The sequence below is a fragment of the Canis lupus genome, chromosome 2, assembly GCF_003254725.2.
Source record: "Canis lupus dingo isolate Sandy chromosome 2, ASM325472v2, whole genome shotgun sequence".
In the NCBI taxonomy this organism is placed as follows: domain Eukaryota; kingdom Metazoa; phylum Chordata; class Mammalia; order Carnivora; family Canidae; genus Canis; species Canis lupus.
In genome coordinates, this window is record NC_064244.1 from 44,488,597 (window position 1) to 44,509,511 (window position 20,915).

The window sequence follows — 20,915 nt, forward strand, 5'->3', positions numbered from 1 at the left end:
AAATAATAAGATTGCTAAGAAAGCTTAACTCCATTGCAGTTTATTAAAACTCTCCGTTATGTAATCAGCAATTAGGAGCTAAATAAACCTTACCTTTATGTAGCCCCAAGACACTGACAGTAAATAGTTTGCTTCAGGCATTTTTAATTGATTATATAAAAAGACAGTAAGTTCTAAAACACGTATATCTTCAAAACCTTGACACTTTTAACAATATCCGCAAGCCACAGAGGGTGGGTTTTTAAAGATTTGGGGTAATTTAGTATAGACCAGAAAGCCCTGCATTAGATCCCATCCAGCCGTCTTCCCATTGAACACATGCCATTTGTCAAACTCCAGAATGGAACAGGCTTCTACAACTATTCTGAATAAAGAAAATTCACGTGATAAAGAAATATCTAACGATCTAAGGGCCTGCATCTTTTTCTCCCGGAGCTCCAGGGCTTAATGAATAATGTATGTCAAGATGCTCAGCTGCAAGAAAGACTAGTTCTGTCAAAAGCTACCAAATAAGGAGCTGCGGGGCAGCCAGGGAGAGTGACAAGAAGCCCCGCCCGCAGGAGCCCGCCTGCGCACCAATCACAGTCCAGCCCCGGGGCTCCCAGGGCGGGGGGGCGGGGACTCAGGGCAGGCTGCGCCGCGATTGGCTGGCAGGAGCGAACCTCCGGAGGGGCCTGCCTCCTCCCCTCGGGCAAACGCCATTTAATAATGGGATCCCTAAGAGCGGAGGCTGCCGCCTGGAAAGATGAATGGGGTTTCCCTCTCGCCGATGATGAATAACGACCAGAAAGCTCCTCGACATTCACTGTTCATTCTTAAATAGGGATTGCCAATCTTTGTGGAGTCTTTCCTATGCATTTTAATATCCTCCCCTCTAACTTCAAAATAAAAGCCTTCCGAAGAGAAGGGCCCGCAGCATTAAGGCCCCCCCCCTCCCCGGCGGCCGGGCCGAGCAGGTCTCCCCCCGCCCACGCCAGAGCCCAGGCCCCGGCCGCAAGGCCCAGCGGGGTCCAGGATTCACACTGGGAACCACACTGCTTCCCCCGTTCTCGGCTCCCTTTGTTTCTATTGTTACAGCGACTGAGCTCCACGGTCTTAAAAAATCTAAGAGTGGGGACGATTTATGATCATTCTGACGCGGGAGGGGCGGTGTGCTGAAAGCTGGAGCTCTGGTTATGGTTCAGGAACACAGAGTTCCCCGGACAGGTTTGAAGATCTGTATTTTGACCAAGAGAGAACATTTTCGTGATTGCACGCAAAGTTAGGAAAGGTGCTAAAGGTGGCTCCGGGAGGAATACAGCATTATTCTATTTAAAGTAGTTCTTACTATAACCACTCCCATTTTAGTCAGTGGGGTGATATTTTTCCCAGTGTCACAGACTGAAATCCGTGACTCTTTGTTACCGTTCATCAGGCATTTCATGTGAGTCAGCCAGCCACCATTAGGGGTTTAATAGAAATCATCTCACTGGATCCTTGAATAACCCTGACGTGTTCCCCATCTACATCACCGTCCCTCCATCAACTTTATCATCATGTTTTATCTTTTATAAAATGCTTTTTCGTTTACTGTTCTTTGCCATCCCCAGTCCCATCATCGAAATCCAAGGGCTTAATGCCTGAGAGAAACGGAAAGCATCTTCAGCATCATCGCCTCCAATCTCCTCATTTCCACCTAAAATGAGACCTAGAGAGAAAATTATTTTCCCAAGTTCACCCATGTACCAAGTACATAGGCTTTGAGTTCAAATCCTTTAGTGCATAATCTTTGACAAATCTCACCTTTTAGTGCATTGGTTTTCTCATTCTGTAAAATTGGGTTATTATGATAGCTAGTCTCCAAAGGTGCTTCCTAATGAGCCACCCCACCCTACAATGAATCTGAGCTGGCTTATATAACCAACAAGCAGTGCTGTCACAAGAAGTCTTGAAGCTTTCACCTGGGTTGCCTGGAATGCACTATTAGGATCCCTAGGCCACCCTGTTAGCAAGTCTGACTACTCTAAGATCATCGTGTCACAAGAAAGCCCAAGCTAACATTACTGCCACGAGAGTGCAGGGAGGGGGGAGGGGGCGAGTGAGAGAGACAGGGAGAGCAGATGCGCGCCCGGACAATCTCTAGCTATGCCAGCCATCCTAACCCAGAACCAGACTTGACAGTGAAGAGGCCATCCTAGTCATCCTGACAGTGGAGCTTTTAGAAGACTCCAGCCCCAGCTGCCATCTGACTAAAACTACACAAGGGACTCAAAGTGAGCATGTCTAAGCAAACCCAGTTAGCCCACAAGACAATTTTAAAAATAGCAAATTGATATTTTAAGTTACTAAGTTTGAAGTGATTTGTTTTATAGCAATGCATACCTAGAACCATTAGTACGAGGATTAAATGAGATGATATGTGCAAAGCACTTAAAACAACATCTGGTAAATAGTGACAAATAGGTATTAGGTGATGATGATGATGAAAACGATCATGTAGATTTTGATAACTATCCCATTATGGTGACTGGATTTTTTAACTCCCAGGCTTACCCTGTGTGTGTGTGTTTAATTTATTACGTTTTCTTTTAACTGCATCACATCATTATGTGTCTCAGACCGAAAACACTGTAACTGCTTCTTAGCTCATCTTCTTTGACTTGTCTCCTTCTAATCCCATACTTCTCTCTACTGCCAGGCCAATTTTTCTCAAATCCAGCCTCAGCCTCACTCCAAAGCTATTACCTAACAACTCAGCATCACCTGCCTCATCATATCCGTATTCCTCTATGCCTCTACGCGCTCCATACTGACAACTTCTGACCCTAGCTCCCAACTCCAAGCCTATCTCCAGCAGCTCTTTACACTCATGCTCTGTTACTAGCTCTATCTATTTAACAGACAGTCTCAATTCTATATTAATTTTCACTGAATTCACTGCCTAGAATACCCTTTTTCTTCTACTATCTCCTTCAAGCTGGTTTTTCAGAAAAAAGTCAGATTTAAATCATTCAAAATACATCTCGAAAACAAACATCCCAGCCCTTCTCCACACTCTATTTTGCACTCACTCCTTTATTTAATAAATACTCATTAAGCCTACTATCTGCCAGGCACTGTCCTGTATAACGAGGACACAGCAGTGAACAAAGCAAGGCTTTCCACCTGAAGCTTACAGTCAACAACTGAGTCAGCACATATATACAACGTCATGTGGTGGTAAGTCAATGGGGAAAAAGAAAGGAGAAGGAGGCTATGGAATGTTAGCGATGGAGGTTCCTATAGTATAAAATGATCAAGAAGAACCTCTTTGAAGAGATGACATATGCTCAGAAATCTGAAGAAAGAGAAGGAGCAAGTCATGTGAGCATCTAAGGCAGTGGAGAAAGGGGAGTCTTGTGAGAACACCATGACTAAAAGCCCTGAGATGGGAGCATGCTTGGCAAGCTTCCAAAGAGCAAAGTGTTTCATAAAATGTCATTTACTTCCAAATTACACTTTCTATTCATCCGTCATTCTATTTTATTCTTTGACTAACTTCAAACTAAGTTACTTCTTTCTTTTTATAACAAATACTTTTATCCTGATTGAAATTTCCTACTTATCTAACATACGCACTTCACTAAATACACCCATACATATACTAAATAATCCCTATGTAGACACTTAAAAAAAACCCATATGGTAGGCTAGCAGTAACATAAAGGAAAAATAAAATTATACTAAACACTGAAAAATATAAATGCTTGTAAACAAGTACATCAAATAATAAAGTAGTCAATTTAGATTTTACTATCACTAACTGTGAGACATTGAGAAAGTTATCTAAACTTCCTCAGTTTATTCATCTGGAAAATGAGAATAATGATAGCATCTACCTTACAGGTTGTTGTAAGGACTAACAGTAAATTCTTTGCAAGTGTTTGCTCTGCTTCTTCTCATATGGAGAATGACCATGACTATGATAGCAACCTGGAAATGAATATAGGAGTACTGTATGAGAAAGACAATCTTCTTCCAAAATGGTTAATGACTCTTGAAAGGTTCTAGATGTAACAAAGAACAATTCTCCTTCAGTATACAGTGTGGTTACATTACTGAAAAAAATGAGTGTGTATTAAAATCATGCAAAAAATGTATTTTGTGGGGATCCCTGGGTGGCTCAGCGGTTTAGCGCCTGCCTTCGGCCTAGGGCATGATCCTGGGATGGAGTCCCACATCAGGCTCCCTGCATGGAGCCTGCTTCTCCCTCTGCCTGTGTCTCTGCCTCTTGTCTCTCATGAATAAATAAATAAAATATTTTTAAAAAATGTATTTTGCATTTATATAAAAAAGTAGCTGTGTGTCTAGGCTCAGATCATCCTAAATGAATATTTTACCTGCTTGAATGGTTTATTGGGACATGGAACAATTCCTCCTTGGGGAAGGACTAGCCCCTGTATTTCAGAACACCCAGCCTCCCTGGCTTCTGCTCATGAAATGCCAGCAGGACTCCCCAGCCAGTGCATCCTGAAGTTTCCTAAATGTTCTCTGGTGTTAAGAATCACTGTTCCAGTTATTTCAATTGCCTTAAACTTTGCCTCCTCATTCAGGGGCAAGAAAGGTATCTTATTCTTTCTATACATTTCCCAAAACAATTAGTGGACCACAGGCACAAATGATTGAACTGTAACCCCTGATCTGCTGGAGTAGAGGAGATAATAATAATAGTAGTAACAATAATTACAATAACAGCAAGTAAAAAGTACTAAAGAAGGTTTCCACATTTCTAGGTAATAAGAAATCTTTCTTCTCTTTTTAAAAATATTTTATTTATTTATTTCAGAGAGAGAGAGAGAGAGAGAGAGAGAGAGGGAAAGCATGAGTGAGAAGCAGACTCCCCGCTAAGCAAGGAGCCTGAAGACAAGGGGCTCAATCCCAGGACCCAGGATCATGACCAGAGCCAAAGGTGGACATTAACTGACTGAGCCACCCAGGCGCTCCTGAAATCTGTCCTTTCTTAAGCTTTGAGCTAAACTAAAATTCATTTCACTTTTCCCATCATTAGAGACCAACTAGACGCTCCTCCCCTTCACCACAGTAGTAGCAGGTAGCAGAGAGATTCTAGACAATCCAGAGGAGAACTCTGGATGAGGTCAGAGAAATATAATTCTTAGAATCAGACTTTGCTTCTGACAGTTTTAATGGGAAAACCAGAACTTGTTACAGCATTTGTTAAACACCTACTATGCTTTACATACACCAAGAGCTTTACATATCTTAGGGCTAACCTTTGCAACATGCTGGTAAGATAGCCATTATCCCCATTTCAAGGTGAAAAGACAGATTGATACTTTTAAAAATTCAATAACCATGTCCAGGGCTGACATGCCAGGCCAGGTCTCTCTTAGTGTTTGCTCTTTATAGTCTATGAGTTGGTCATTATATAATTAGGTGTTTACAAACTCCTTGATAAATGGTATGAATTTAGGAATAGACTCATTTATCCTTAATCTTAAATTTTTTTGTTTGTTTGTTTTTAGTAATCTACACTCAGTGTAGGACTCAAACTCATGACTCTGAGATGAAGAGCATGAAGACAACCAGGTGCCCTAATTTATCCTTAAATCTTTGTGCTGCTTTTACATTGTCCTGAAATAAAGAACCACTGATCCTATTACTGTGGTCAGATCTTCTGGACAGCATGGATCCTACTAACTATGAAGTCAGGAAGCTTGTGCCCAAAGATAGGTAGCCTCGCCTGATAAATGAGCGCTCCTAACATGTAAGACAGTGAACACTCACATGTGGGAGTGTGCTATGGATGAGACACAGATGCTTTTGCTAGAACCCATATTTACTGACTTGTAGTCTGCTGTGCTCAAATACCCAAATGATTGTATATACAAATGCATGAGTGCATGTACTAAAATTTAAAAAATATGTAATTTCCTTCAGCATTCAGTCTCTTTTTCTGTCTTTTCCTAAGAATACACTCCTCAAAAATCTCTAGATCCCAATCCTCTTTTATTCTTCATTTACTCAGTCCTTAAAGGATACCCCACGCAATCAAACTTTCTAGAGTATTTTAGGATATTTCAGGATACTTAAAATTCTGCTGATGGAGTCAAGTCTTTGATATTACTAACCACTGCTCGAATTAGTGACTTTGCAACAGATGTTAAAACAGATAAGACACATTTTTGATTAAGGGAAGAGAAAAATAGGCAAACCAAACTATGAGGAAACCGAAGCTCAGAAGTCAAAGTGTCTTATCCAAGGTCACAAAGCCAAGTTGCAGAGCTGGGATTTAAGCCCAGGCTGTCCGACTACAGAATACACTAAATTGACAAAAAAAATATTTCAGGCCATTAATCTATAGTTATCCTAGAGTCTATAAACAATATGTCTATTAACATAAATTCTAAGCTATAGTATATTACTACTTTGACATATTAAAGAAACATTATTTAAAATAAATGTATTAAAAACTCTTAGATTTCTATAACCTAAAGGATCTCCCTGGCAATAGCACTGCTTTCAGTAGGACTATTACCTTTGGAAAACATTTTATTCTATAATCAACCTATATTTATTTTACATATGTTCTACTTAGGATCAAAGTTGCAGGAATTACTATTGATCAAGAAGCAAATCTGTATGAAACGGGCTGCCACATATCCAATACTGTTTTGCTTAACATATGCAAATCTAGTTGTTAAATGTCCCCTGAAGAATTCTGAGGCAAAAGGAAACTTCAAATGTTAAATTTAAATACAATAACTATTAACACACCAATGTTTCAAAAATCACTCAGTGTTTCTTTGCTTTCACTACGAAAACAATTTTAGAGGCAGGCAATAATCCGAAATTAATCTGTTTAACCTATTGTTTAACAGAATTTTAAATCTATTTTTACATTATAAAAACTATACTTTCTTTGATGAATACCAGTATTACAAAAACCACCTTAACTCAAGTAAATCCACTAAATCTGTTTGTGTTTACCGCCCTCTAGTGATAATGGATCCAAACACGATTTAAGGAACAGTTCTGTTCCTTAAGAGTTGTTGACACGTTTCAGAAAACAAAAACCTATCTAACAAATATTATGGAAGCATAAGATTAAGAGGAACTACAGCTTGATTTTTAAAATGTAATAATCATCTGAAAAGGCCAAGGATCATTCTCCAATTAACCTAGTTTGAGAATTTTCACCAAAAGTTTTATTTAAAGTAAGAAAAACCTCTAGCATTTACTAAAAAAGAAAAGTTCCAATACAAAAAACTTTATTTTTGTTGAGAGGTACTCTGAAGATGAAATAACATCAAACTGATCCCATGATAACTGTACTGCAACTTTGCTTCTACATGGTCTCCTTAGCACGGTATTTTATAATTGTTGATACAGTTTGAATCCCATACAATTGATACCAAAGTTTCTATGTTCACAACCACTGAGTAAATCTAGCTGAAACCTCTATTATCACCATCAGTCACCATCATTATTACATCCACCAAGGATTTTTGTTTCAATGAAGAAAATTAAGGCAATGAATGGGTGCACAAACCTCACATAAATGAAGCCTACACACACACACACAAAATCTTGCATGAATATAGACTTTCCTTTTTTAAAATATTTTATTTATTGATTCATGAGAGAAACAGAGGCAGAGACATAGGCAGAGGGAGAAGCAGGCTCCCTGCAGGAAGCATGATGCGGTACTCGATCCTAGGATCGCAGGATCACAACCTGAGCTGAAGGTAGACGCTCAAGCACTGAGCCACCCAGGTGCCCTGAATATAGATTTTCTACTTACAGGGAAAATTAGGACCTCCAATTCATTTAAACCATCCCAAGTTAATACCAATTTTTCATGTTTATGATGGCCACCACAATCACCATAAAATAGTAATATTCCCTCTGTATTTCATGCTGTGCTTTGTGAAAATAATTTAAACAGAGACTACCTTTCTCCTAAAGCAATGATTAAAAAAAAAAAGAAGCAAATAGGCGGATTTTTGGAAATACATATTTAGTCCTTTATCAACACCATTTTTATTGTAGATCTTAAATTAATTTTAAGTTAAAAACTTGGGCTATGTATTCCTTTCAGCAAACAGCACTTAAATACATGGACATCCATTCACAAAATAATGAACTTCCATCTTTACTTTGCACCATGATAGTATACATCTACTCAAAATGGATCCTAGAACTAAATCTAAAATCTCAAACTATACATCTAGTAGAAAATGTAGAAAATATTTGTGATCCTGGGACCGGCAAAGATTTCTTGGAACACAAGAAAGCATGAACATAAAAGACAAAAATGGTAAACTAGCCTTCATCAAAACTTCTCTTTGAAAGAAACTGATAAGAAAATAGAACAATAAGCCATGACTTGTAGAAAAATCTATATGTAACATATGTATCTGATAGAGATTTTTATCTGGAATTATAAAAATTCTTAGAACTTAAAAAGATCAGTAAGCACATGAAAAGATGTGCAACATCATTAGTCGTTAAGGAAGTAAAAATTAAAACCAGAATGTAATGCTACTCCATATTAGAATAGCTAAAATGAAAGATATGAGCAATACAAAACTGCTGGCCAGGATGCAGAGCAAATGGAACCCACGCGCACTGCTGGCAGGACTGCAAAATGGGCTAGCGACTTTGGAAAATAGTTTGGCACCTTCTTATAAAGTTAACCATTACATTCACTACATGTTCCAGCAACCCCACTCCTAGTTATTTACCCAAAAGAAATGAAAACATTTGTCCATAACAAAGGTCTATATGCGAATGTTTACAGCAATTCTATTTATAACAGTTGAAGCCTGCAAATAGCCCGGATGTTAATCAGCTGGCAAATGACTACACAAATTGTGGTATATCCATAAAACACTAGAAAGCAATAAAAATAAATTACTAATACATGCACTAATAACTAGCTATTAGTTATTAGTGTTATTAGTGGATGAATCTCAAAAGCATTACCCAAAGTGAAAGAAGCCATTGACAAAGGCTTTTTTATAACTGTATGATTTTATTCATACGACATTCTGGAAAAGGCAAAACTATAGGGAAATGAGATCCCTATAGTTTTATTAGTGCTATTAGTGAATGAATCTCAAAAGCGTTATTAGTGGATGAATCTCAAAAGCATTACCCAAAATGAAAGAAGCCACTGACAAAAGGCTTTTTATAACTGTATGATTTTATTCATACGACATTCTGGAAAAGGCAAAACTACAGGGAAATGAGATCACTGGTTGCCAGCAACTGCTGGTAGGGAGAGGCGAATGAGTACAAAAGGAGTATGAGAACTCCTTTTGAGTGATGAAAATATTCTATATCTAGATTATGGTGGTAGTTATCCAATTATATACATTTGTCAAAATGCACTCAACTAGATCTAAAAAGTGGACATCTTACCATATGTAAATTATAACTCAAAACTTGACTTTAAAAAATGTTAGGTAATGTTACCCAATTACTTTGATTCCAAATTCGTCTAAAGAGAAATGAAACAAAATTCTCAAGTGTGAGGCGCCTGGGTGGTTCAGTAGGTTAAATGTCTGACTCTTGACTCTTGATTTCAGCTCAGGTGCTGATCTCAGGGTCATGGATTGAGCCCTTTGTCGGGCTCTGAAACAAAGCAAAAAACCCACCAAACTCAAGCATAATTATATACAGTAAAATAACATTTTTACTCTAAGAGCTCCACCATTATATCTCAAATAGGCATATATTTTTTTAAATTTATTTTTTTAAATAGGCATATATTTTGTCTAGTAAGGGTCATGTTAGCTTTGAATAATGCAATATATAGTAAATTCCTAGTTATTCAAATCCTTTAGGCAATATAGTAACAGGTGAAATGTTCTCATAAGTAATAATATTTTACTTTTAATTCTTTGGAACGAAACATTCCCTAGAATACTTCAGATATTTTCATGCTTTCTTAAACAAACGAATCATCTTAACGTAATGATTTAATAGTGATCCTGGGCCACCTTTATTCACTCACTGATGAACAGTCAATAGATATTTATTGTCTTTTCACTCTAGGTCACAGTGTCAGTTGTTAGAGATAAAAAATATCCAATAAAGCAGAAAGAGCTGTTTGCAGAAAACTCAATAGTCCCAACTGCTATATTCTTTTTGAATCCTTCCATTACTTTTTCATAGTTTTTTTTTCCTGAGTCCTTGGTTGATAGCCTGTTCTCCTTATAGTCAGTATAAATCTGCCTCCTTGTACTCAATATAGCTGTGTCTTTCTCCCTGTTATGATGGGTTTTTCTAAGGCAGCAGTTTTCAGAATGTGTTATAATGAACAGCAGCAGCCTGATGTGATAATTCTCAAGGAAGACATCCAGTGTCAAATAAACTTTTGACATAGTGCTAGCCTTCTTGGAGACTGTATACATTAGCATATTAAAGGTTTTGCAAAAGACCATAATAATATGTGTAACCCTGTTTTGTTTTGTTGAACCTAGTATTTTCAAACTTATTCTACTACCTGACACTTTGCTCCCTTCCCATTTATTAACAAATAAAACCAAACAAAAATACCAGAGTCTCAAGAAAATAAAAATAGAAAATAAAAAAGAAAATCGATAATTCTGTATAAAGCAAAAGGCTTTAAGTATCTGATAATGAATTGTTTTAGAATACTTACTTACTTATCAATCAATAATTACTTATTAAATGGCTACTATGTGCCAGCATGGAAGATACAGTATAAACACAGAAGAATTCCCTGAACATGTAAATTGTGAACTCTTGGGGTAAAAAGACAAAAAATGAGCAGGAGACATACAGAATAGAAGGAAAGAAGTAATGTGATACCACGATCTTTGACTATTCAACTAAACAGTCAGGAAAAGCAGCACTGAGAAGGTGGTAACTGACATGAGACCCAACAGACTAGAAAGAACCAGCCAGAAGATCTGGGGCAGAGCATTCCCAGTAAGAACGGAGAAACACAACTGGGATGAGGGAGGACAGGTACACAGAATCAGATTAAAAGTACGTCAAGGCAATAAAGATCATGCGGGTCCTTGTAACTCACGCAGGGAGTGTGGGATATCACTGAACCATTCTGAATTATGTAGTGTGATTTACGTTTTTAAAAGTTGTCTCTGTGGAGAATGGTCTACAAAGGGCCAGAGCAGAGAGAAGAGGAGAGGAAAAGCTGACCAGACCTGATGAACTGAATGAACGCTTAGGTGAAGAGAAGGGAAGAATCAGCCCCTAGATTTCTGGTATGATCAGCATGTGACTGGGATGGGCGCTTGTGCCATTTGCTGAGATGGAGAAGACTGGGGGAGGTACAGATTTGGAGGATGTAAGTAAAGCGACAGAAAAGTTATAGGCTTAGTCTGGCAGTAAAGGTACTCTTCACTGTGGCCCCATGTTCACATTTCTCAGATCTGCCTCTGTTCCCAGCATTAGATTTTCTGTTCTAGGCAGTCTCATTCTCACAAATCACCCACTACTTGCCCACTCCCACAAACACACAATAAAGTGAAGTCTATAGTAGTACCCCATCCTACCCTTTCTCATCTAACTCCTGTAAAACCATCTCTTCCTTTATTAGCAACCCATATGAATCCTCCATGTTCAAAATCTAACTTAGGTAACACTTTTTTTCTGGGATGCTTCCCAATCATTTTGGTCTTCAGGGTTGAACTCATTTTAAACTTCTCTACAGAACCAGAATACCATGCACTACTCTATTATACATTAACACACAACAGGTTTAGTTATATGACTAGTTATATTTTCAGTATGTATATCTACATAACTTTCTTCTTTCTTTCTTTCCCTATCTATCTACTATCTATCTGAATAAAAACACACATACAAAAATCTCATTTTGTCTCTAAAGACCTTTGGAGCAGACACACGTCCTACAGTAACCAGGCAAAAACAAAAACCCATTAGTGAAAGCCTAAATACCAGACTGTGATTATCCGAAACAATTGGTACAAAACAGCAAAAACAAAACAAAACAAACAAATAAAAAACCTTCCTAATGATGTATTTGCCACATGAAAATGGTATCTGGTCTAGAAAATGGTTAAGGATCAAACATATAATAAAAACCTAACATTTCATTCAAAAGTCTTATGTTTGGCAACAAAAAAATTTTGTTTGCCACAGTAATAAAAGCCTTGACAAAAAAATAATAAAGTACTATTTTGTTCCAGGTCACTTCAACTTTCCTGTACCTTGTTACATCTTAAAATTAAGGAGGTGAACAGGTTGATCTCACAAATCTCTTTTACCTCTAAGGATGTTTGAAATTAAAAAAAGAAGAAAAAATACAACTTTTAGTAATCATACCAAAGTTTGATTTCTCTGCAAAATGGCTGAGAGTAAGTAGAAAATGGAAAGGGATCAATCACCTATTCATTGACTCATTTTCAACTCTTAGAACAACTACATGGCTGGGGAATCTGTTCTCTCTCTGTGATCTATGACTAAGACTCCATCATGGGCTGAAACTAGGTTCAAGGTGATTTCATCCACTCCTCTGTTTCGCAGCTAGATTGTCATTTTAAATCCGTGCAATGATTAAAGAGTCTATTTTTGGTTCCTGTTTCTATTTTCCCCAAGAAGAGACACCTAGTTACCTGATTATGATTGATATTTGACACTTTTGTTAATAATCATAATCTCAGTATTTTACAGAATCACAAAAAATCATTCGGAGGGGTCTTGAAGGTCTTCCAAGGTGAGGAAGAAGTGAAGCATAAGTGCTGCATCAATTTTTAGACACAGTGGAATGAAGAGCTATAGGAGACTCTTCACAGCTCTCATAAAAGTTTCTTTCATGGCTGCCTTCACATACATATTCTTTCAAGGTAATAATAATTAAGTAGTCAGTGAGTGTGTAAATAAAAATATGCTATCACAGAGTGCTAGGTAACTTAGCTAAAACTAAAGTAAACAAACTCAGTGGGCCATCACATATGCAAGCTAGTGAGGTCCCATAAATCACCATGACTGGGTATCAGGATTTCAAAGGCACACTCTGAGCTCTTTCGCCCAGGCCTGTTGAATCAAGCTCCAGTTGCATTGGGTTACCTATATGGCAGCATATAAAGTTCACCTTTTAAGTTTATTAATAGTTCCAATCCCCATCCCCTACTAAAGATAAGCCACTTTATGACCCTATAACGTGTGTGTACCACTCCATACACACGTTTAGGTAGGTTTTCATCTAATTCATACAACAAGCTTCTGAGATAAGATTTTTTTAGTCCTGATTTACAGAGAAAATAGGTTCAGAGAAGTTGAAGCTATTATCCAAGGTCACAACTCTAGTGCGGGGTAATACAGAAGAGGAATTGCTAAACTCACTGGAATTTAGTAGGAGATTTACAGAATTTTAAAGATGAGGGGTCATACTGTCACCTGCTATTCTGTTCTCTTTTGGCATCTAATAACTTACAGTATACTAGACTGAACTAATCTATACTTATTTTGACAGTCTCTCTTCACCCTGTTCCAGCTTGTACTTTGTTGTCTCATGTCCTCATTCCCAGGCAGCCAGTTCCTTAGGGGATGGCCCAGCATTGGATGTGACAATCCACCCATGCTGCTACTGGGCTATGACTCAAGGAAGCAACAGGTGAAGGAGAGGATGCCAGCTATTGATGCTAAAAACGACTCTGGCCTCATGCAATGCACTTCATCTGTGAATTTGCCCTCTCCAGTCATTTGCCCCAATCCCTATCCCCACAGCTGACTGTTCTCCCTTAGACATTCACACCCTCACCCTGACCCATCTGGATTTCTTTTTTTCTTCAAGTCTATCCCAAAGGTTCATTCCAACCAGATTTCACCCTCCAGGGGGAAGGAGGCAGGAACATGAACTTGTTCATCAGTCTGCCTGTAGCCAAGGAAAGCCCTGATCCTGGGTCAGCTCGGTCAGAGATTACTCCTTCTTCCATACCTCCTCTTCCTCATTTCACTGTCTGAAAAGTCAGGTCTTTCTCTTTCCTTCCTTCAATCTTCACTCCTCACTCTATCCATGAGTCTTTCTTCACTCCCCTCCATTTTGCCCCCACTAAGAAAACAGACGCCAAGGCAACCTCACAGTAACAGATCATTTAAAAAATCCTGACATCTGCTTATGCCTTCCCGGAGTTTATCCTATACCTTCTGCGGTCACACTCCCCACCATTATTCAAGCTTTATCCCATCCAGTTGTACCCACATCCTCTCCAAATCCTTTGCCAGCCCAGGGTCTCAGATCTCCTTTTGCTAATTGGTCTTCTAATCCCATGGACCCCATTACCCTTAATTTGATATCTGTGCCCTGTTAACTACCTGCCCGCTAGGTTCACTCCCAACCTAAAAAGCTTTCTGTCTCACCAATTCATCCTGCTTCCTAGGAGCAGGAAACTAGGTCCTGTCTACCCAATATGACATGACACAGAGAACAAGGGAAGCAGAATAAGGTGCCCTATAGGATTCTTCTCTAGGAATTAGATTTTGCTGAAACCTTTCTTGCTATTTTGGAATCCAGTACTTAGTAAAAAATTATATTAGGACATATTTTGAAAATTAGCTTCAGAAAAAACACTTGCTTTTCTATTTCCCCAACTTCCCCCTAGATGCTACATTCAGAAAAATAATTATCTTTATATTTTTATACTAAGAAGCTCATGGATCTCATACAAGTCTAACTGAGCCTCAGTTCTGCATCTTTAAAAATGAGACAACCTGTTTTGGAATATAGTGTACCGTTTTTGGGACTAAGTTAGAAATTTAAGGTTTGAAGTATGAGAGAACACCAGAAGCATGCCTTATATTAGAAAGTTACATACCAGCATTTCCTGACCACATGTAGTCAAAGAATTCTCACACATAACAAAGGGATATTAAACTGTTACACTGAAAAGAAAGCTAAGGGGCAAAAAGTAATTAATCTTTCCGCAGAGTTTTACTTTTTTTAAAAGATTTTATTTATTTATTCATTCATTCATTCATTCATTCATTCATGAGAAACACACACACACAGAGAGGCAGAGACACAGGCAGAGGGAGAAGCAGGCTCCATGCAGGGAGCCCAACGTGGGACTCGATCCTGGGACTCCAGGATCACAACCTGGGCTGAAGGTGGCGCTAAACCACTGAGCCACCCGGGCTGCCCAAGTTTTACTTTTGAGAGAACAATTTGCTTTCATCTGTAATGCTGCAAGTTTTCTATTTGTCTCTTCTACTATGTACCCTTTCATCATTTTTACTGCTCATTAACACTGTAGAGAAAAATTAAGATTTAGGCCCAAACAATATCTTCCAGGAGAAAAACTAATCTTTTCCTGATGTAGATAGTAAAGAAATTAGGATATTTCTAGTAAAACATTGCTAGGATTTCTTGAAACCTAACTATCACTTATCTTTATGGAGATCTCAAGGACCATGCTGAGAATATATGATTAAGAAAACAAGGAATGAAATCAAAGTTTATGCCTAAGATAATGTTAATTAGTCTCATTCTTATCAGAGCATATTGTTGAGACAGATTTGAAATATTCAAAATAAAAAAAATACAAGAGGATCAGTGCTTATTTTAAAAGGGGTAGGAACAAATCAGCAAATATCTACTGAATACCTAATTTATGAAATCCTTTGAGCAAATCTCTCAAAAAAAAAGTTCAAAACTTCATTTCTCCTAAACCTAATTTCTGTATACTCTTTTAACAGAATTATAGTTTTTTCATTCTTTGTAGCCTTTAACCTCTTTTGTGAAACAAAGTTGCCTTACAAATAAGGAAATGACGCCTAACATATATGTAAAGCACCCATGACAGCATTTTATCTCTTTACTGAAAACTAGTAAAGCCCTTCCAAATCTGAAATTTATCTTCCTAAGTTCTTGTGACAGAGCCCATTATTAAGTTGTAGTTTGTTATTTTTCTGAAGCTTGGGAAAAAAAATGAGCAAACATAAAATAGAAACTTTCTTGGTCAAAGAATGTACCCCTTTTCTAAAACCTGAACTTGATGTAAAAGACATAAACAACGGAAAATCAACTTACTAAGAAATGCTCTTTTCTTTGTAATTCTGTATAATCAGAATTATTTACGATTCTTTAAATAGACACATGATCATTTGATTTTTGTAAATATTTTTTAATAATTTCCCACTGCAATGAAATGTCTGTTCTTTCTCCCACATGGATTTGCGCTGGATGTCAGGTGAAATTAAAGGAGAAAAACAAAAGGAAAACACTCTGATATATTCTCTCAAAATATTTTGGAGAGTATTATTTAAGATGTCTTTATTCATATTTAGGTCTAACGCAAAAACCAAGCAATAAAAACATGCTATGCCAACAATGGCAAGCAGCCTTAAAATCAGCCGATTCTTTTCTGAAATGAAGAAGATAGGTATCAGCCTGCACTTACGCCATGGTGGCAGCCTTGCTCATCTTTCCCTGGTTGCTATGGACACGTCCCTGTCAGGCCTGTGCCTTCTACTCTCTAGATCTGTTTATGACAGGCTGAGGTGTTTCCTATTATGGTGCCTATGTCTGCACAGCACACTGCTTGCCAGTAATAAAAGCCAGAGGCTGCCACTCTAGGGATTACAGCACAGCAGACCAGAGATGCTGACGGAAACCAAGCACACCCTGGGTAAAACTGCACAGAACACTAAGAGGCAAAGCCAACAAACACATCCTTTCTTCCCAGGCTAGCAGAGAAAGTACTCAGAAACGTCGTTTTTAGTTGGAACAAACTTATATGAGAATGCTGTTGCCAAAGTAGGTATGGAGGAGAGAGAACAGTTTAACAGCCTGTATGGCTTTTGTCTGAGCACTATAAAATTTTAATTTAAATGAGAAGAGACTAATCTGAGCATCAACTATGCTAAAATTTCTGAGACATAAATGTATAAGCAGAACCAAGACTCTTAAGTGGAAATTATCAGGATTCTTTGCAAAGAAAAAACCCACCTTTCTTGCAAAGCATCAACCATAATGTACAGACTCTGATCCTATCAATCCAAGATGAGAAATGGCATTTACATTTACCAACATCATGCATCTGGAACTAATTCTTGTGACCAAATACAAAATGGTATATTGATACACACTAGGTTAGAGATAGAAGCCACAAAGAAGGCCTCATCAATACTCCTAGTGGCTGGGTAGAAAACTCACTGTTTATGTATTAATACAGTTATTAAACCCATACACTTATCAGAAATATGGCTTGTAGTCCATTAACACAGTCAAATAAAAAGACGTATAATCTTCCTCCCTCAAGTATGAATATGATTTAAAGTAAAGGCTCCATACATCTCCCCAAATGATGCTGAGGCCTTCCAGAAAATGAACTACATAGGAAGTCAGGAGATTTCTAGTTGTTTAGGTGGACTTGGACAAGTTTGGGCTTCATTTTTAACTTTATTAGTTTTAAAACATAAAGCTTCAGTCTGAGATGGATAATAGGTAACAATAATAATAATGATTTCAAATACTGATCATGTTAAATTCTACCAAAACTACCAAAAATTGTGGGGTAGGCAGGAACAGATTATATTTTCATTGTATTTAAGTTTGGACTCAAACAGCTTTAGACAGGAAAATTTCTTCAGTTCTTTGACCAAATGTTCAGTAACGTCCTTGCAAAGGGTGTGACAAATGGTAAAACTGAAGCTATTACCCATAAAGGAACTCTGAGGGCTTTTAGGACTTAAAAGAGTAAAATTACTTAGTCCCTGAGATTGATCAGTAATTATCCTATGAGGACAAAAACCATGATAGCTGCATTGCAAGGACCATAATACCATTCATACAATTCATCCAATATTTACTGAGCACCTACATTTATAGGGCTTGTGTCCAATGCTATGGGTGCTAGAAAAATGAGTAAGACTAACAAACAAGTGTACAACAAAATACCAGTAAAATAAAGAAAAAAATACAATAGAGTCCAGAGCACTACAAATAAAGTCCTGTGGAAGGTCAAAGGAGAAAGACATGACACCCAATCAGGGGAGGCTACACTGGGAGATATGGGAGGAGAGGACAGAAGAAACTTTGCAGAGGAGAGAGCATTCCAAATAGGCCTTAAAGGATGGTTAATATTCGTTTAATAATTTTTTTTTTTTTTAGTTTAGAAAAGTTTTAGCTTTCCACAAAAAAAAAAATTTGTGAAGACAAGTACAGAGAGTTTTTGTGTGCTCCATACCCAGTTTCCCCTTATTAACACTACATTTGTAGGTTATTATACAAATGATACATTTGTCACAATTGTGTAATTAACACTGATGCATTATTATTAACTGCAGTCCATACCTTTATTCAGATTTTCTTAGTTTTCACCTAATGCTGGTCCAGGATCCTATCCAAGATCTTGTGTCACATTTAGCTTGTGACAGTTTCTCTGATATTCCTTATATATATATATTTTTTTTTGTTAACCTTGATGGTTCTGAGGAGAACTAGTCAGATATTTTGTAGAATGTTCTTTAGCTAGAAATTATGTTTTTTTTCTCATGATTAGAGTGGGGTTATATGTTTTTGGTAGGAAGATCACAGATGTAAAGAACCATTTTCATCAGAGTATATCAAGGGTATATACTACAACCTGGCATATCACTGTTGATGTTGACTTTGACAATCTAGCTAGTCAGATCGAGGTAGTGTGTTTATGTCCAGTTTCTCTACCATAGGGTCATTTTTTTTCCTCTTTCCATATTGGTTTTTTGGCAAGAAGTCCAACACTTCAGGATGGGACTGTTTTGCTCTCCTTCCTTGAGAGCAGACTACATAAGTGATGTAAAATTCTGTGCATAGGAGATTTGTCTATTTTCTATTTATTTAGTTATTCAATAAATTCTATCAATTTTAACACAAGGATATTTTTTATTTTGGGTTTTAATCCAATATTAGTTTATTTTCTTGATCAAACAGTTCTAGCTTCGGTAACTGGAAGCGCTTTTAGTTTGCTCTTGTGTTCCTCTCATATGTTCCCATCAAAGTGGGGTTCTGCTGGAGTGCTCCCTTACTTTCTGGCACTACAATATGCTCCTGCCTCATTTCCTGCCCCATTTCTAGAATCAGGGATTTTTTCCAGGGAGTCCTGGTTCCTTTGGAGAATGGCATTAGAAACCAAGATGAGGGTGTTGGGTGTGTTCATTTCTACCGCGGTGTTGTTTCTTTAGGCCTTCTCAGTTGACAGAGTAAGGTTATATTTATGCACGTACTAGAGGGTTAAGATGTTGAGAAGTGCAATGGGAGGTTAGGTCCTTAATAGGATTTTCTTAACATTAAATATTAATAAGAGATTCTGTGCCTGGGTTACTTGCAGTCTCATTCACAGGAACAATAGGGATGCATTCATTTCTGATAAAAACTGGGTGGACTATTCTCTACTGTTGTATGTTTTTCCCAGAAACATCTCAAGAAGTTTTAGATATTCTGATAAAACTTTAGGTCAGTTTGATGAACTCGTGTAAAATTACACAAAGAAAATGGAGTTAAACTCCTTGAAAAGTCAGTGAGTGGGAGAAGAGCCAGTGAAACATTCCAACAGTATTCTTCGGTTTACCTCAATATCGCTAGGCCACTATTGCCTCTTAAAAGCTCATTAGAAGTACAGATTATCAGGACGGCAAACAAACACCTTCTCTAGCCCTCACTTCACAAAGTAAGAAAAGAAAGACAGTATCCCGTCTTTCTTATGGATGGAAATAAAGGACGTAACATTACAGAACTTTTATGTTCTTAACTCTGTCCAGACAATTACTGTCTTTTAATTTATGAAATCGTCATAGCAACTATTTAACAGATGAGAAAACTGAGGCACAGAAGGTAAGCTGTCCAATCTACATCTAGCAAAGGGCAGAGAGAGAATCCAACTCAGACAGTCCGGCTACAGAAAAGTACTGCAAATCCAGACCATACTGCCTGAGGGATGAATGTCTACTGAATGGGAGATTTCTGCTGGCAAAATCTGACATTTTCTCCTCCAGTGGAGAGGTTTCATTAATGGCAGAGAAAGAAAACCATACGTTGTTTAAAATAAACATATTTTTCTAAATAAAAATGACTCCTAAAATTGATCTTGCTACTGGTTTAATATATCCAAAAGTATATTCGGTATCTGTGACTGGTAAGCAAAAGGCTTCATGGTGTAGGACGCCTGGGTGGCTCAGAGGTTGAGCAACTGCCTTTGGCTCAGGGTGTGATCCTGGGGTTCTGGACTTGAGTCCTGCATCAGGCTCCTTGCATGGAGCCTGCTTCTCCCTCTGTCTATGTCTCTACCTCTCTCTGTGTCTCTCATGAATAAATAAATAATTTTTTTTAAAAAAAAGGCTTCAAGGTGGTATATGGATGAACATATTCTCACTTTGTTACATATTAATTTTAAAGTATATTTTTAAAATGTATATTAGAAAAAAATATAAGTAAGACACTAAATCCATGATTTCAAATATCCTTACTTAAGATGAAGCCATCTGATAGGTATACATTTAAAAAAATACTTTAAATAAAAACTCTCAACATATAGCATATAGGATACAGACAGAAACTACAAAGTTTGAGCCATACTAATCTAACTTATTTGCTGCAGAATACAAAGGTTATGCTTATCTTTTAAGAAATATTACGTTCTTATATTGCAAGGAGTATATCCAAGGGTTTTTCTTGATCTCTGTCAGTATATCCTACGCATAGAATAAATTACATGTCATTTACTGAGCACTGAGTATGCACTATGTGCCAAATGAACTTTGCATACATTATAGCTAATGAACGCAACCATCTTTCAATTTTTTTTCATTTTTTTTTTTTTTAATCTACAATAGTCACACAGAGAGAGAGAGAGAGAGAGAGAGGCAGAGACATAGGCAGAGGGAGAAGCGGGCTCCATGCACCGGGAGCCCGACGTGTGATTCGATCCCGGGTCTCCAGGATC

The 20,915-nt window shown here is 37.7% G+C and overlaps 1 protein-coding gene and 1 long non-coding RNA gene across 32 annotated transcripts in view; one reads left to right on the top strand and one right to left on the bottom strand.

Moving 5' to 3' along the window:
• PDE4D (phosphodiesterase 4D) overlaps positions 1-20,915 on the bottom strand; it is a 1,438,885-nt gene that overhangs the window by 24,149 nt on the left and 1,393,821 nt on the right. The window contains exon 1 of one of the 30 annotated variants that reach the window (XM_025448326.3): positions 94-462. The exons of the other annotated variants lie outside the window; for them this stretch is intronic. Coding sequence (XP_025304111.1) covers positions 94-141 — 48 coding nt within the window. The 5' untranslated portion in view covers positions 142-462. Of the gene's footprint in view, positions 1-93; positions 463-20,915 lie in introns of those variants that run through there. 30 annotated transcript variants of the gene reach the window in all.
• Positions 1,126-5,635, top strand: LOC112660651 (uncharacterized). Of its 2 annotated transcripts, none has more exons than XR_003137123.3 (3): positions 1,126-2,252; positions 3,093-3,198; positions 5,502-5,635. It is a non-coding gene; the product is annotated as an uncharacterized LOC112660651 (long non-coding RNA). The 2 variants fall into 2 exon arrangements; XR_007404160.1 differs by having other exon boundaries at positions 1,126-1,423.